The 18,177-nt window shown below is 43.1% G+C and overlaps 2 protein-coding genes across 4 annotated transcripts; both read right to left on the reverse strand.

The window, feature by feature from the left end:
• Positions 1-1,352: 1,352 nt before the first annotated feature.
• LOC106600075 (TOG array regulator of axonemal microtubules protein 1-like) lies at positions 1,353-12,450 on the reverse strand. Of its 2 annotated transcripts, none has more exons than XM_045712172.1 (4): positions 12,410-12,450; positions 4,069-4,227; positions 3,186-3,317; positions 1,353-1,374 (listed from the first exon to the last, which is right to left on the reverse strand). In XM_045712172.1, the coding sequence occupies exons 1-4, from the start codon at positions 12,436-12,438 to the stop codon at positions 1,368-1,370; spliced, it is 327 nt and encodes a 108-aa protein (XP_045568128.1). In that variant the 5' UTR covers positions 12,439-12,450; the 3' UTR covers positions 1,353-1,367. The 2 variants fall into 2 exon arrangements, with proteins under 2 accessions (XP_045568128.1, XP_045568127.1); XM_045712171.1 differs by lacking the exon at positions 1,353-1,374 and adding an exon at positions 2,760-2,851.
• Positions 12,451-12,504: 54 nt separating this feature from the next.
• LOC106599077 (uncharacterized) lies at positions 12,505-15,149 on the reverse strand. Of its 2 annotated transcripts, none has more exons than XM_045712170.1 (6): positions 14,975-15,149; positions 14,236-14,787; positions 13,580-13,842; positions 13,101-13,233; positions 12,797-12,902; positions 12,505-12,645 (listed from the first exon to the last, which is right to left on the reverse strand). In XM_045712170.1, the coding sequence occupies exons 1-3, from the start codon at positions 15,113-15,115 to the stop codon at positions 13,606-13,608; spliced, it is 930 nt and encodes a 309-aa protein (XP_045568126.1). In that variant the 5' UTR covers positions 15,116-15,149; the 3' UTR covers positions 12,505-12,645; positions 12,797-12,902; positions 13,101-13,233; positions 13,580-13,605. The 2 variants fall into 2 exon arrangements, with proteins under 2 accessions (XP_045568126.1, XP_045568125.1); XM_045712169.1 differs by having other exon boundaries at positions 13,101-13,269.
• Positions 15,150-18,177: the final 3,028 nt, after the last annotated feature.

Consider the following 18,177-nt stretch of genomic DNA (forward strand, 5'->3'; position numbering starts at 1 on the left):
TCCATATAGACTTACCCACACTCCAGGGTTTCGACCAGGGTTTTATGTTAATGTCAGCTCTAAAGACTTATGGTGACGGCATCAACAATCTTTGCATCATTCAAGTCTGTTGCTTTGTGAGAAGGTGTTAAAGTTCACAGATAGCCATTGTTATGTAAAAAACAGCTGAAAAGAACACAGAGCATTGCCTTGGCCCCAAATGAGAGCAGGGATCCATGGGTAAAATACTGGGGTAAATCCTGTATGTAAATGCACCATTAGAAGCTGGATGTAGAAACCAATGGTATAAACTCTGGGTGGTCGTGGTTGTGAGGCACCATCTTTTACTTGAGCATTATTTAGGTCACTGTAAACAAGGGCAACAAAGCCCAAATCCTGTGATAATCAAACAAAACAGAAAATACAACAACCACTGTTGTAATGTGTGGCGGAAAGAAGCATACATTATTTTTGTCCCCACTAGTGACTACCCTTTTCCACTTGTGCTCTAACTAGCTATCCCCCTTTCCCTTTCTTTAAATATTCTCATGAATGGATTTCACATGAATTCTTGGTTATTCCCATCTATGCAAATGGTATGTCTGGCATCTAGTGGTGTTTTGCAGTATGACTGGAGTCCTGTCTATCTCTAACATGCTGACCAGACCAGTTGCAAAATAAATGAACACATACATGTTATTCAATCATTGCACGTGCGCAAGCATCTGCTTAGCCAGGTGCTAAAATAGAACTTGGTTCTATTTGTGACACTGGATGCGCTTCAAGTCCTGTATCTTCCATCTCCTCATTTGTTTTTAGGAGCATATATCAAATCAAATTTCAAATCAAATTTATTTATAAAGCCCTTCTTACATCAGCTGATATCTCAAAGCGCTGTACAGAAACCCAGCCTAAAACCCCAAACAGCAAGCAATGCAGGTGTAGAAGCACGGTGGCTAGGAACAACTCCCTAGAAAGGCCAGAACCTAGGAAGAAACCTAGAGAGGAACCAGGCTATGAGGGGTGGCCAGTCCTCTTCTGGCTGTGCCGGGTGGAGATTATAACAGAACATGGCCCGATGTTCAAAGATGACCAGCAGGGTCAAATAATAATAATCACAGTGGTTGTCGAGGGTGCAACAGGTCAGAACCTCAGGAGTAAATGTCAGTTGGCTTTTCATAGCCGATCATTCAGAGTATCTCTACCGCTCCTGCTGTCTCTGGAGATTTGAAAACAGCAGGTCTGGGACAGGTAGCACGTCCGGTGAACAGATCAGGGTTCCATAGCCGCAGGCAGAACAGTTGAAACTGGAGCAGCAGCACAGCCAGGTGGACTGGGGACAGCAAGGAGTCATCAGGCAAGGTAGTCCTGAGGCATGGTCCTAGGGCTCAGGTCCTCCGAGAGAGAGAGAAAGAGAGAGACAGAGAGAGAGAGAGAAAGAGAAAGAGAAAGAGAGAGAGAAAAAGAGAGAGAGAAAGAGAGAGAGAGAAAGAGAGAGAGAAAGAGAGAGAGAGAAAGAGAGAGAAAGAGAGAAAGAGAGAAAGAGAGAAAGAGGGAGAAAGAGAGAGAGCGAAAGAGAGAAAGAGAGAGAGAAAGAGAGAGAGAGAGAGAGAGAAAGAAAGAGAAAGAAAGAGAGAGAGAGAGAAAGAAAGAAAGAATTAGAGAGAGCATACTTAAATTCACACAGGACACCGGATAAGACAGGAGAAATACTCCAGATATAACAGACTGACCCTAGCTCCCCGACACATAAACTACTGCAGCATAAATACTGGAGGCTGAGACAGGAGAGGTCGGGAGACACTGTGGCCCCATCCGACGATACCCCCGGACAGGGCCAAACAGGCAGGATATAACCCTACCCACTTTGCCAAAGCACAGCCCCCACACCACTAGAGGGATTACTTCAACCACCAACTTACCATCCTGAGACAGGGCCGAGTATAGCCCACAAAGATCTCCGCCACGGCACAACCCAAGGGGGGCACCAACCCAGACAGGAGGATCACGTCAGTGACTCAACCCACTCAAGTGACGCACCCCTCCTCGAGACGGCATGGAAGAGCACCAGTAAGCAAATTGATATAAAACATCCCCACTAAATGTTTTTAAATGCTCACGAATTTCTACAAAATGAGCACAAATTTATTTTAAACATGGCTACAAATTATGAAACGAGCTCACGAATTGTAAAACGTCCACGTACTGTAATATACATCCACTATTCTTTTAGTTATGGATGTTATGATGATATTCCCTGGAGGTCGGGGCCCACAGGGCAGGTGCCCTGCGTGCCCATTCGGTAATCTGGCCCTGATCATGAAATTAAACTACAGGTATTGTTGTTACACATCCTCACACTGTCTTGGAGGATAAAACTGAGACTGTAGCCAGCTTCCATTTTACCTAATTTTATTGTCCAAAGAATGTTCTCATAGTCCAGGAGCATTGGATGAAAATCCACAATGTTGGTGCCATACAGGAGCACTGACCAATCTGCCTCCAAAAGAGGACTGCTGGTTTTGAGGATGGTGTGGAGGTCAGTGGTTGATGATCTGAGCACCCCCTGAGATGGTGAGTATGGTTTCAGTAGACCACTATTGAGCTGGTAGATCAGATAGGAGCTTCGAGGAAAGGTCATTTAGTGCTTTGAATGTGGTTCATATTGCCTTATAGTGAATTCAGGACTTGGACAGGGAGTCGATGCAGCTTAAAGATGCATTTACATGGGGGTTTGGATGATAGTGTCAAATTTCTTAGAATGAGCGAAAATATTAGAGTTTGGGGACTGGAGGGGATAATAGTCAAGTTGGGAAATGTGCAAATATTTAGATACAAACATATAGTCAAGTTGGGGATTATTCAGATATTCCTGTTGAAAAAGAGAAAAGACAGAAAGATATAATCTTACAGTATATTAAATTCATCCCATTGGGCCAAAACTGGTTGAATAAACGTTGTTTCCACCTCATTTCAACAACAACAAAAAAATCTATGTGATGACGGTGAATCAATGTGGAAAACACAATTGGATTTTTTTCACCCAACTTTTAACCAACATTTTTGGTTAATTTCACATTGGTTGATTTCCCAAATTTAAATCAAAACTAGACATTGAACTGATGTCTGTGCTCAGTGGGATTGGAGTTCTGTAATCATATCAGCTCATTTGTCATACTTCTTCTAATCATCCAGAGACAATGTACCTTTCTTTGAGGTTAACCTTTGAGATGACCTCCCTCAAGGATTCTCGCTCTTTCCTCGGAGCGAATTTGTCCCACATTTTAGCAAAGTCGCCATTGGGGGCCACGTTTCTCAAGATATTGCGACCATGATGCCTGTGGACAAAGATATTAATATCATCTTAAACGTGCAACATATCAAATAATTTCTCCTGTCTGTGATTAAAAACAGTACTCAAACGATGGCAACGTGAGAAAAAAATATCCCATCAAAATAAGACATACATTAGGTCGAATTTGCAAGAGGGTCGAGAGCCGTGCGTCCTGCGAAACACAACCCAGCCAAGCCGTACTACTTCTTGACACAAAGCCCGCTTAACCTGGAAGCCAGCTGCACCAATGTGTCGGAGAAAACACCATACACCTGGCGATCGTGTCAGCGTGCATTGGTCACCACAGGAGGTCGCTAGTTGGCGATGGGAGAAGAACATCCTTTGGCTTCGGCTAAGCTTTTGGCTTTTTAACTTTCAAACCCACATGAGTGCCTGGACTTGGATTTTCCTATGCCACGTAGCACTTATTTGCGTTTATAATTTTTCCTATTTGTTTTCAATTACTATTCCCCTCCAAGAGAACCTGTGGTTGTTTTGGAATACCTAAAATCCGCAATTCAATCCATGACACCCTTTTAGCATAGATGCTGTAGACAGCCGACAATGTGGCTTTTAAAGGCAATTTCAATTTGTATTCGTGGTAAACGCTGCAGATGTCGACTCAAGAGTAAATTACCTTTACAAGCTGCATTGTCGGCGATCTAGTGCTATAGCGAGCCATGGATTGAATCACGGCCTAAATTAAGGCCGGCCATTATGTTTAAGCAAGCTACTTTACAGGAGGAACATCCCACCTGACTTCCTGTGCAGGGTCCACAGCCAGTTTACTGACGGCAATCAAGAAACGGTCAGTGAGGTCTTTCTTCCCCGACAGGAGACGAGCCATCCCCATGACCTCAGCCAGTCTCTCCAGGTGCTGAGCAGTGCAGCTCCTCACCGCAGCGTTACGGTGGCTGAGGAAGGAAAAACAGAGCACATCAGTTACATGTCATAGAGATACATGAGTTAGGAGACGAATGATAATGGATTGTATTGATGAAGTCTCATCGATGGATCAAAATGTTCAGTAAGACTTTATATTAAAGTCCCTTAATATACCATTTATAAACTGTTTGTGAAGAGTTCAATTACCATTTATTAATCATTATTCCTACATTTGTAAATGTCAATGACAAATCTATAAATAGTTATTTACACATTTATAAACGCTATTTTAAATGATTTGTTCATGATTTATCAGATAATTAATAAGGTATTTGATCATAGTGCCTTGTATATGATTTCATAATGTTAACCTCTCTGGGCTAGGCGGGACGAATTCGTCCCACCTACGCAACAGCCAGTTGAATCCCGTGGCGCGATTTACAAATACCTTAGAAATGCTATTACTTCAATTTCTCAAACATATGACTATTTTACAGCATTTTAAAGACAAGACTCTCGTTAATCTAACCACACTGTCCGATTTCAAAAAGGCTTTACAACGAAAGCAAAACATTAGATTATGTCAGCAGAGTACCCAGCCCGAAATAATCAGACACCCATTTTTCAAGCTAGCATATAATGTCACATAAACCCAGAAGACAGCTAAATGCAGCACTAACCTTTGATGATCTTCATCAGATGACACACCTAGGACATTATGTTATACAATACATGCATGTTTTGTTCAATCAAGTTCATATTTATATCAAAAACCAGCTTTTTACATTAGCATGTGACGTTCAGAACTAGCATACCCCCCGCAAACTTCCGGGGAATTTACTAACAATTTACTAAATTACTCACGATAAACGTTCACAAAAAACATAACAATTACTTTAAGAATTATAGATACAGAACTCCTTTGTGCAATCGAGGTGTCCGATTTTAAAATAGCTTTTCGGTGAAAGCACATTTTGCAATATTCTCAGTAGATAGCCCAGCCATCACGACTAGCCATTTAGACACCGACCAAGTTTAGCCCTGACCAAAGTCAGATTTACTATTACAAAAGTTTGATTACCTTTGTTGTCTTCGTCAGAATGCACTCCCAGGACTGCTACTTCAATAACAAATGTTGGTTTGGTCCAAAATAATCCATCGTTATATCCAAACAGCGGTGTTTTGTTCGTGCGTTCCAGACACTATCCGAAATGGTAAATCAGGGTTACGAGCATGGCGCAATTCGTGACAAAAAAATTCTAAATATTCCATTACCGTACTTCGAAGCATGTCAACCGCTGTTTAAAATCCATTTTTATGCCATTTTTCTCGTAAAAAAGCGATAATATTCCGACCGGGAATCTCCGTTTAGGTAAACAGAGGAAAGAAAAAAAAGCTTTCGGTCGACGCGGGCACGAGCCTGAGTCTCACAGTACTGTAACCAGCCATAACCCAAACGCGCTACTTTTTTTCAGCCAGAGCCTGCAAAGCCACGATTCAGCTTTTTGCCGCCTTCTGAGAGACCATGTGAGCCGTAGGAAGTGTCACGTAACAGCAGAGATCCTTTGTAATGGATAGAGATGGCAAAGAAGGCCAAGAAATGGTCAGACAGGGTACTTCCTGTACAGAATCTTCTCAGGTTTTGACCTGCCATTTGAGTTCTGTTATACTCACAGACACCATTCAAACAGTTTTAGAAACTTTGGAGTGTTTTCTATCCAAAGCCAATAATTATATGCATATTCTAGTTACTGGGCAGGAGTAGTAACCAGATTAAATCGGGTACGTTTTTTAACCAGCCGTGTCAATACTGCGCCCTAGCCCTAACAGGTTAAATACCTTCTTGCTAGTCAATGTCAACTCATTGCCTATAAATAAATATACATATTTATAAATGTATTTATATTCCAGCCCAGGCGCAATTTCGATGTTGGTCACTAGATGGCAGCAGTGTCAGTGCAAAGTCTTAGACTGAACCAATGAACCATTGTATATCTGTTCAAAATGTTGTATCAAGACTGCCCAAATGTGCCTAATTGGTTTATCAATACATTGTGCACTCTTCTCAAACAAATAGATTGATATTCTTTCACTGTAATACCTACTGTAAATTGGACAGTGCAGTTAAATTAACAAGAATTTAAGCTTTCTGCCCATATCTGTCCTGGGAAATGTTTTTGTTACTTACAACCTCATGCTAATCACATTTGCCTACATTAGCTCAACCGTCCCGCGGGGGGGACACTGATCCCGTAGAGGTTTAATATCATAATGTTTCTTAAGACCTGCCTAAATGAAAACATGTGAATATTTGTGATGGTGTATATTAAATTGATTGACTTTGTAGTGTGGTAGTATTTGATATATAACTATTTATACATTAAAATGTTTATCTTTTACGCTATAAAGATACTTAAAATATGCAAGCAAGCATTAGGCAATGAGTTGACATTGACTAGCAAGAATTGGACTGAGAGTGGAAAGGTATTTAACATTATGAAATCATATACAAGGCATTAACAAACATTACAATGCAATACCTTATGCATGATCAGAGAGGGAGAGAAGTCATAGCCTGAAAGGCCATGCCCCAAGAGTCGCTGGGGTGAGAGAGAGAGAGCGTATCTCACTAGCGCAGGTCAGGAACAAAGAAAAAGAGAGAGACAATGAATCTAAGACTCTTAAAAGCCTCTGAGTTGTTAAAATAAAACAATGTGAGTTGTTAACCAATATGCTACTATAAAAGTGAACTTCCAATCAGATATCAGACCTACAGATGTAAACACAACTGAAACTCTGCTACCCAGAGTGGTAACGAGAGGGTTGGCGAGATAATTGAAATTATAAACCGGGTGGTTCGAGCCCTGAATGCTGATTGGCTGAAAGCTGTGGCGTATAACCTACCATTTGGTTTTGAAATATTGAAACCAAACCATATGATTTGAATGAAGTATTTAAGTAAACAACAGGAAAAGGTGACTGTAAGAAGCACTCATAATTTCAAATAGGCTACATGTCGTATTAAACAGCATATAAACACTCTAAATAGGTCAGGAGTCAGACATGTAGCCTAATATGAAATGTATTTGTAGTAGAATTAAAATGGTTATTCCATCAAACTTCAAATTATTAGAATAGTACACAACGCAGAACAGAACAACCAGGTTCAGGGCCAAAGCCCATTCCAAGTTCAGACAGAAGGGGGGAGTCAGATCACTTTGATCGCCAGGAACTTTACTTTTGGTGTCCATTTTTAATTGTTGCGCTACTGGTGCTGCCTGTTGATGTTAGGTGGGCAGTTACAGTAGCTGAATGATGTTAACATCTTCGGGTTTTGTTTCATTAAATATATTTTATTTCATCTGGGTGCTTGCTTCACCTACTAACACCCTGGTACTATCCGTAGCTGCCGTTCTCCTCAGACCGAGAAAACACTGAGAAAGGTGTGTCTTGCTGTAGATATTGTTATAAGGGAATGTGAGACTTTAGAAACATGTAACTTTCAGAGTTTTATTGTTGTTATTAATATAGTTTACAGAGTGATAAAAGTGCTGCTGTTGCTAGCTAGCATGCCTTTCTGTGATGCAGACGGTTAGCTGAGCTGGTGCGGGCGTTGCATTATGGGAGATGTAGTTTGGTCCTCTAAGGTCTGAATGGGATAGAGGCGATTTCACGTTGTAACTTGTTTGTGCTGCAGTGTTTTTTGTAAATTAGTTGTTTTATTTTGGTACTGTCAACACTATGGCGCACACACGCAGCCAGTTTGGGTTCCGTGTAAGCTCAGCATTTACACAACATTTTGTTGTATTAAATCGTTATAGTCTATAAATTGCACATACATGCTGATTGACTTACTTAGAATTAAATACAAATTAAATTAAAAATGCCTCATTAGGCTCAGTCTACAGTGCCTTTGAATTTATTTTTAGAAACATGAGTTTGGCCAGAGTCTGTAGCTTCAGGCTCATGTGATTGTGCCTGGAGAGCAGGCCAGCCGCAGAGAATACACTCTCAGCTCTTGCAGAGCCACTTGGGATGCTAAACACCGTTTGGGCCACTAATGCCAGGCTGGGCAGGGATGCATAGTTATTTTTATTTTGTTCTGTAGGTAGGCCTAAAGGATTTTGGTTGAAATATCTCTATGAAAACAGAATGCTCCTTGAAAGACGTAATAGAGTTAACATGCCCTCAATGATGGCCTAATGTATAGATAATAGAAGGAAAATTAACTGAACTTTTTAGAGATTATTTTTTGTTCATAAATAATGTGCTAAAATGACACACTTAGCTAGCTACCCACCTCGTTCCTTTCTGTTAGCATGTACACGTAGTAAGTACATGCTTTCGGGATACCTGTCTTTTCATTCTTTAGTTGTGGACACTACATAACCACACTCCCTCTCTTGCTCTTGGTCCTCATCTTTGTAAGTCACCTTGATTTTTCACCTGTGTGTTTTATCAGCTTCTTTATGAAGATATTTAGAATATTAGATGACAGTAGCTAAAGCAAGGTGCTATAGCAGCACACAAGTAGACTACAAATGCATGCTGGGCCGGGCATGCCTTGAGCTTGTAAAATGAGTGCTACTGGAGCACTACTGGAGCGAAATTGAAGGGGGCGAGAAAGCCGAAGCCCCAGCCTCTGGGAAACTTGCTCCACGATCCAGTCAAATAGGGCAAGCTCCACTCCTCACTCTGCTCACATACTCTGGCATGGCCACACCCTAAGTGGGACTGACTGTGCAGCTATCTGTATCTCAGTCAGGCTTATCGCTTTGGAGCCTATTTGTGCTCTGTTCTAACAAATCTCGCTGCGCATCATGTAGAAATGACCTAGTCTGATCATGCTCTTTTTCAAATGCTTGAAGTTCTGCTTCCAATTGCTCTATGTTGCACTCGGATTTCCTCTGGGAAGTTCATCAGTAGTTTGTTGTGTTGCTATTCGTTTTTCCCCGAGTAAAAGCGCAGCAAGCTTTAGAATGAACATTCTCTTGTATTTTTTCTTATGCTTGTCAATAGACTGAGTATACAAAACATTAAGAACACCTTCTCTTTCCATGACAGACTGACCAGGTGAACCCAATTATTGATGTCACTTGTTAAATCCAATCAAATGTATTTATATAGCCCTTCTTACATCAGCTGATATCTCAAAGTGCTGTACAGAAACCCAGCCTAAAACCCCAAACAGCAAGCAATGCAGGTGTAGAAGCATGGTGGCTAGGAAAAACTCCCTAGAAAGGCCAAAACCTAGGAAGAAACCTAGAGAGGAACCAGGCTATGAGGGGTGGCCAGTCCTCTTCTGGCTGTGCCGGGTGGAGATTATAACAGCACATGGCTTAGATGTTCAAATGTTCATAAATCCACTTCAATCAGTATAAATGAAAGGGAGGTGACAGGTTTAATAAGGATTTTTAAGTTTTGAGACAATATGGACATGGATTGTGTATGTGTGCCATTCAGAGGGTGAATGGGCAAGACAATATTTAAGTGCCTTTGAACGGGGGGCTAGGGTCATTCTGTTATATCCGGTGTAATTCTCCTGTCTTTTCTGGTGTCCTGTGTGATGTTATATATGCTCCCTCTAATTCTCTCATCTTTCTCTCTCTCCCCTCTCGGAGGACCTGAGCCCTAGGACCATGCCTCAGGACCATCTGGCCTGACGACTCCTGAATGTCCCCGTCCCTAGTCCATCTGGTCGTGCTGCTGACCCCGTTTCTGCTGTTCTGTCTGCGGCCATAGAACCCTGACATGTTCACCAGACCCCCCCGCACCCCCTATGTTTGGTATACTCAGTGTATATTGCCAGTACTAAAGAATTTCATCCCTATTCGAATCAAATGTGAGAACATGTTTGCCTTTTTTGATCAAATCATTAATACGAGTCGATTACCATAATTCAAAAATGTAGATTGCTTGCATATTCGCCATCACATAGGCCACATGTTCGTTATATATGTTAATTTTACCTTTTTTAACTAGTCAGTTAAGTCAGTTAAGAACAAATTCTTATTTTAAATGATGGCCTAGGAACAGTGGGTTAACTACCTTGTTCAGGGGCAGAACAACAGATTTTTACCTTGTCAGCTCGGGGATTCGATCTTGCAATCTTTCAGTTACAAGTCCAAACCGCTAACCACTAGGCTACCTGCTGCCCCAATAGAATAATAGAATAGAATAAACTCAAATTTAGTCCAAAGTATCTGTAAGATATATCACATCGGGGTCACCATTTACTGTAGTGTCGAATTACAGGAAATTAACTTTAATATGCACATGTTTCTCTCCGCAGTCAAGCCATAATTGTTGGGAACCCGCTTGGTGGGGGGGCCTCCCAACCAAATCTCCCCAAGAGGCTAAAGAGGCTCTGGAGCATCACTTTCATATAAAGTGTAAACAAATGTTCTCGTGTAGAGATGATACACATCCACTGCAAATTAGGTCCGGGACGATACCAGTATCCAAAACACGAAGTGGATAAAAGTTCTTTAGGAAAACAGACGTAATGTTGGAAACAAATATCATTATGTTGTCATCCTGAGTAATATTTATTTATTTTCCAAGCTGTATCAGACAATATTTTACATACAGCAGGTTTTTAAAGGACCAAAGAGTGAGATCTGCTATGCGTTTTCATTTTTGCCATTGAAAATATATTGCAATACTGGTATTGTCCTGGCCCTAATACAAATTTTCAATCTGTCACTGGCCCAGGCGGTTGTTCCTACGTGCTTCAAGACCGCAACCATTGTGCCAGTGCCGCAGCAGTCGACCGCATCAAGCCCGAATGACCTCCGACCTGTTGCACTCACCCCCACGATCATGAAGTGCTTCGAAAGACTGGTTTTGCCCTACCTTAAGTCCTGCCTCCCTCCAACACTGGATCCCCACCAGTTTGCCTACCGACCGAACAGGTCTGCAGAGGACGCCATCTTCACAGCTTTACACTCTTCCATGACAAAACCAACACCTATGTGAGAATGCTGTTCATAGACTTTAGCTCAGCATTCAATACGGTCATTCCCTCTAGGCTGGTCACCAAACTCCATGACCTAGGGATCAGCCCCTCTCTCTGTAACTGGACTTTGGACTTCCTGACCAACAGACCCCAGTCTGTCAGGTTAGACGACTTCACCACCTCAACCCTGAACCTGAACACTGGTGTGCCGAGCCTCTTCCTGTACTCCCTCTACGACTGAGTTTCTGTACACGGTATCAACACCATCGTCAAGTTCGCAGACGAAACCACGGTGGTAGGTCTGATCAGTGACAATGACGAGTCAGCCTACAGGGAGGAGGTCAAGCACCTGGCTGCATGGTGCGCTGACAACAACCTGGCCCTCAATGCAAAGAAAACCAAGGAGCTCATAGTGGATTAACAGGAAGTCTAAAAGCCGCAGCCACGCCCCAGTTCTCATTGATGGCACTGAAGTGGAGCGTGTGCCCAGCTTCAAATTCCTGGGTGTCTACATCTCCGATGACCTCTCCTGGACCCGCAACACCTCAACCCTAGTCAAGAAGGCGCAGCAGCGCCTGTACTTTTTGAGGAGGCTGAAGAAGGCCTGCCTGTCTCCCAAGATCCTGGTGAACTTTTACCACTGCACGGTCGAGAGCAATCTGACTAACTGCGCCACAGTGTGGTTTGGCGGGTGCTCCGTGGCTGACCGGAAGGCCCTGCAACGGGTGGTGAAAACCACCCACCACATCACTGGTGCCCAGCTCTCTGCCATCGGAGACCTCCAGCGCATCAGGGACCCTTCACATTGCTGCTCTCCCTGCATTTCAGTTGCATGCCTCCTTGCACTTTCAATTTGCCTTCATTGCACATTTAGACTTGCCATTTGCCTTCATTGCACATTTATACATCCCACTTAATAACGTACTTAGTTATTTTACTTTTTACTACATTTTCTGCACTCTTTTATTTGCACTTCTGGTCAGATACTAACTGCATTTCGTTGTACTTGTACTTGTTCAATGACAATAAAGTTGAATCTAATCTAATGAGTGGTATACTTAAGCGAGCAGTGACCATTTTGCACCAGAAAGTTCACTACATATCAATTATCTATTGCATTGTCACATCAGGTCCGTTTGGAGTGAATCCTAACTTCCATTCGAGTCAACCTTTCAATGTGAGACAAAGTGAACATTTGTGGAGGTCCGGATCTACCCCTTAGTGAGTGTTAATTGACCCCTCTCCCTCTTTACCTCAGCCCACCGACCAGCAGGGCATTCATGACACGGGTATGGGTGCAGCTCTGCACCATGCGACCCAGGGCAAAGTTGGCGGCCTCCCCGATGAAGTTGTTGGCCTCGCTGGCTTTGTGCAGCAGCACGCGTGCCGTCCCCTCCACCTCACTGTCCATGGCCCTCTGGAGGTGAACGTACATGTCACCCAGTGTGGCCATGGCAGCACAGGACACTGCAGAGCGCAGGTTCTTCACCTGAATCATAATAACACGCACAGGACCAGCTATTAATGTTGAGCAGTACAACCCACGAACATCAGAAACATGACACAATAATTTGGCTTGTTCTCCAAATGTAGCAGATTTGTGCAGATGAATGAATAGGGCAGTGAATGAATAGAGCTACCTCATTTATAATGGCAAGGCAGATATCATGGAGTTTAGGCATCAGTATGTCCATGTGGTTCTGAGCCATCACACGGAGAGAGGTCAAGCCCTCGATCTTCTTCTCCCTGCAAGTCAGTGAAAGAAACGTAAGCAATTTCCACAACATTTTCCAAAAACGTTATAAAGATGTTCATCAATTAGGACTCTGGTCTCTTAATTTCAGAAGTTTCTACGCTCTGTAGCTCAAATCTACATTTCCAAGGACACTACACTGTGCTTCCTTTAGCCTAGCTCCATTGGTCTTGTCTACAGTGAATGCTCACCAGTCATCAGAGGCAGAGTGGAGCAGCTTGAAGGTCTTAGTCAGGGCCTGCTCTGGGTTGGACAGGGGCTGCAATCTGGCCTGGTCCTGACTTTTCTTTATTTGGCCCTTTGGCTCACTGGCTGCCTTCTTGTCTATGGGTTGACAGCAGACATCTATCTCTCTGTGAACTGTATGTATGTATTTATGCATTTACTCATTTCCATATCTGTTTGTAGCTTTTAACACTAGAACATCTTAGTTCATTATGATATCATTTTAAATTTAGCACACATTTTTTGGTGCTCACCCTGCTCAGAAGCAGGGTCTAATTCGCCTTGAGCAAAGGTTATCTCACTGTGCAACAGGCAAAGCAAGTGTGGAAAAATGTCTTAGCATTGGGCTAAAGCCATTTGTGTCCCTTCCCTTCCTACTATCAGTCTACCTAGCTTCATCTCCCTGTCTAATTTAAATTAGTGTGAGTACATGAGAGGGACTGACCTGAGCCGGTGTCAGCCTTTTGCAGGCTAAGGAACCTTGTAGGCTGAGGCAGTTTGCTCCTGGGCTTGGTAGGGGGGGGGAGCAGGCCTGGGTGGGCTGTCACGCGACTTTACCGGGGTCCCAACATCCAAGTAGTCACGGAGCTCCGCAGGGGTGTTCATATCCACTGAGCTCAGGCTTCCCAGAGAGCTGGTGGCTATTTCCCCCATGGACATGGCCGAGCCCAAACTTCTCCTGCCCATGGCCTTCACCTCATGTACCACCTTTGGCGTAGACCAGAAAAGAATGCTCCCATCATAGAAATGCATATAGAACTAGTATATACATAAACTAATACACAGAGATCCTGTATTCTAGGATCTATTCTATCATGCCGTCAAAGAGAGTATCCTTTCTAACCTGTACCCCGCACACTGTACCCCCTCAACTAACCTGTACCCCGCACACTGACTCGGTACCGATACCCCCTGTATATAGCCTCGTTATTGTTATGTCATTGTGTTACTTTTATTATTATTATTATTATTGTTTACATTAGTTTATTTGTTAAATATTTTCCTAACTCTTCTTGAACTGCACTGTTGGTTTCACAGTATGGTCTACACTTGTGTTTTCACAAATTTTCACATTTACAATAAATTGAAAGTCCATCCTACCTTCCAGGCCTCCTCCTTCAGGTGAGCCTCGATGTCCCTCACCTCCTCCATCAGGTCAATGGGTCCGTTGTTGTCAGCACAGCCCTGGTCCAACTGGACTTTCAGGGCTTTGACTCCCCGCCTGCCCTTCTTCTTCTTGCCCCTCTTGGAGGGAGCTCCAGTGGGAGGGACGGGAACAGGCCGCACGCTACTGCTGCTGAATGACTTATTTACCTGGATGGACTCCAGAGAGTGAGATCCGGGTCGAACTTGGGCTCCGTCCACCCCCACCACGTTCTTCAGTGGGGCCAGAGCTATGTGTTCAAGCCTTCGTGGCAAAGGCCTCGGTGGAGCTTTCGGCCGCGGAATGCACTGAATAGAGGGGACGAAGTGGTGCGCGAAGGTGCTGCCAACCCCGATGAGAGCAGTCCGGACATAATTCTCATGGATAGCACTTATCTTTCTTTGCTTTCCTTCCATGGCCTCTCTCTCAGCTCTCTGCATCTGCAGAAGTCTGGCATCACTGATGAAGCCCCGATGGCCCTCTGGGATTGGGTAGCTCTCCTGATAGCCCTGGATCACAATGGTATAGTATGAAATGAATAGCAGAAGTGAAGTAGTCAAAATAGTTTCTACAGTGTGTCATATAAAGCTTTTAAGCTAAAGATGTTATGGATGTAGGCCTACTGTATGTCTATGAAACCACAAAATAAACACAGTGATATTTTTGAAAAACGTTTGAAATACTGATGAGCCTTACAAAACTTGAAAACCTGTCCTGGTCATCCTGTTGGTTTAAAGCCATGTTTTGCTTCCTCAAGTTTTCGATGACGCTCCTCATCTGAGAGTTCTCCTTCTGGAGTTTGTCAAACTCACTTGATTTTCTTCCTCGATAAGCCATTGATAATAAATGTTAACACTCTCGAAATAAGAACTTAACCTATCTCTGTGAGAGAACTATCATGAAATGTTGCTTGTCAGATGGAACCAGCAATGATATCATGGCAAGGATTCCGTTACATTGTGATGTCATAATGGGGTCTGTTGACAGCACTGAGCACATCAGCACATGGTGAACATTCATGAAAGCTTTTTGATTCCCATATAAAATCATAAATGTGTGATGAATTTGTAAATATATATATATATATATAAACTCAGCAAAAAATAAACGTCCCTTTTTTTAGGACACTGTCTTCCACAGATAATTCGTAAAAATCCATGTAACTTCACAGATCTTCATTGTAAAGGGTTTAAACACTGTTTCCCATGCTTGTTCAATGAACCATAAACAATTATTGAACATGCACCTGTGGAACAGTCATTAAGACACTAACAGCTTACAGACGGTAGGCAATTAAGGTCACAGTTATGAAAACTTAGGACACCAAACAGGCCTTTCTACTGACTCTGAAAAACACCAAAAGAAAGATGCCCAGGGTCCCTGCTCATCTGCGTGAACGTGCCTTAGGCATGCTGCAAGGAGGCATGAGGACTGCAGATGTGGCCAGGGCAATAAATTGCAATGTCCGTACTGTGAGACGCCTAAGACAGCGCAACAGGGAGACAGGACGGACAGCTGATCATACTCGCAGTGGCAGACCACGTGTAACAACACCTGCACAGGATCGGTACATGCAAACATCACACCTGCGGGACAGGTACAGGATGGCAACAACAACTGCCCGAGTTACACCAGGAACGCAAAATCCCTCTATCAGTGCTCAGACTGTCCGCAATAGGCTGTGAGAGGCTGGACTGAGGGCTTGAAGGCCTGTTGTAAGGCAGGTCCTCACCAGACATCACCGGCAACAGCGTCGCCTATGGGCACAAACCCACCGTCGCTGGACCAGACAAGACTGCCAAAAAGTGCTCTTCATTGACGAAGTCGTGATTTTGTCTCACCAGGGGTGATGGTCAGATTCACGTTTATCGTCGAAGGAATGAGCGTTACACCGAGGCCTGTACTCTGGAGCGGGATCAATTTGGAGGTGGACGGTCCGTCGTGGTCTGGGGCGGTGTGTCACAGCATCATATGACTGAGCTTGTTGTCATTGCAGGCAGTCTCAACGCTGTGTATTACAGGGAAGACATCCTCCTCCCTCATGTGGTACACTTCCTGCAGGCTCATCCTGACATGACCCTCCAGCGTGACAATGCCACCAGCCATACTGCTCGTTCTGTGCATTATTTCCTACAAGACAGGAATATCAGTGTTCTGCCATGGTTAGCAAAGAGCCCGGATCTCAATCCCATTGAGCACGTCTGGGACCTGTTGGATCGGAGGGTGAGAGCTAGGGCCATTCCCCCCCAGAAATGTCCGGGAACTTGCAGGTGCCTTGGTGGAAGAGTGGGGTAACATCTCACAGCAAGAACTGGCAAATCTGGTGCAGTCCATGACGAGGAGATGCACTGCAGTACTTAATGCAGTTGGTGGCCACACCAGATACTGACTGTTACTTTTGATCTTGACCCCCCCTTTGTTCAGGGACACATTATTCCATTTCCATTATTCCATTTCTGTTAGTCACATTTCTGTGGAACTGGTTCAGTTTATGTCTCAGTTGTTGAATCTTATGTTCATACAAATATTTACACATGTTAAGTTTGCTGAAAATAAACGCAGTTGACAATAAGAGGACGTTTCTTTTTTTGCTGAGTTTATATATATATACCGTATACAGTTGAAGTCGGAAGTTTACATACACCTTAGCCAAATACATTTAAACTCAGTTTTTCACAATTCCTGAAATTTAATCCTAGTAAAAATCCCATTTTAGGTTAGTTAGGATCACCACTTTATGTTAAGAATGTGAAATGTCAGAATAATAGAAGAGAGATTGATTTATTTCAGCTTGTATTTCTTTCTTCACATTCCCAGTGGGTCAGAAGTGTACATACACTCAATTAGTATTTGGTAGCATTGCCTTTAAATTGTTTAATTTGGGTCAAACGTTTCGGGTAGCCTTCCACAAGTTTCCCACAATTAGTTTGGTGAATTTTGGCCCATTCCTCCTGACAGAGCTGGTGTAACTGAGTCAGGTTTGTAGGCCTCGTTGCTCGCTCACGCTTTTTCAGTTCTGCCCTATAGGATTGAGGTCAGGGCTTTGTGATGGCCATTCCAACACCTTGACTTTGTTGCCCTTAAACCATTTTGTGTGTGTGTTTTGGAGTGTCAGTGTAGTATGTGTAAGTGTATGGTTAGAGTCCAGTGAGTGTATATCGAGCCTATGGAAGAGAGTCAGTGCAGAAAATAAGAACAAATATGAATAAAATAAAGGGGTCAATGCAAATAGTCCGGGTAACCAATTGATTAACTGTTCAGCAGTGCTATGGCTTAGGGGTAGAAGCTGTTAAGGAGCCTTTTGGCATTCCGGGACCGCTTGCTGTGCAGTAGCAGAGAGAACAGTCTATGACTTAGGTGGCTGGAGCCTTTGACAATTTTTAAGGCCTTCCTCTGACACTGCCTGGTATAGAGCTTGATGAATATTGAAACGAATAATGGGCAAATGTTGCACAATCCAGGTGTGGAAAGCTCTTAGAGACTTTACCCAGAAAGACTCACAGCTGTAATCGCTGCCAAAGGTGCTTGTACAAAGTATTGACTCAAGGGTGTGAATACTTATGTAAATTAGATATTTCAGTATTAAATGTTCAATACATTTGCAAACATTTCTTAATATATGTTTTCACTTTTTCATTATGGTGTACTGTGTGTAGCTGGGTGAGAGAAAAACATATTTAATCAATTTTGAATTCAGACTGTAACACAACGAAATGTGGAATAAGTCAAGGTGTATGAATACTTTCTGAAGGCACTGTAGACAAGGATGGGGGCTTGGGGTTTTGATGGGAAAGGTCTAGGCTTTACAGGGAAGGACCATGGTTAGCAGGGTTGGCCTTCATTCCATTTCAACTCAATTAACTCTGAAAATGTAGTCAAATGCAGTTCATGAGTTCACT

Source organism: Salmo salar, unplaced genomic scaffold (genome assembly GCF_905237065.1).
Source record: "Salmo salar unplaced genomic scaffold, Ssal_v3.1, whole genome shotgun sequence".
Classification (NCBI taxonomy): Eukaryota; Metazoa; Chordata; class Actinopteri; order Salmoniformes; family Salmonidae; genus Salmo; species Salmo salar.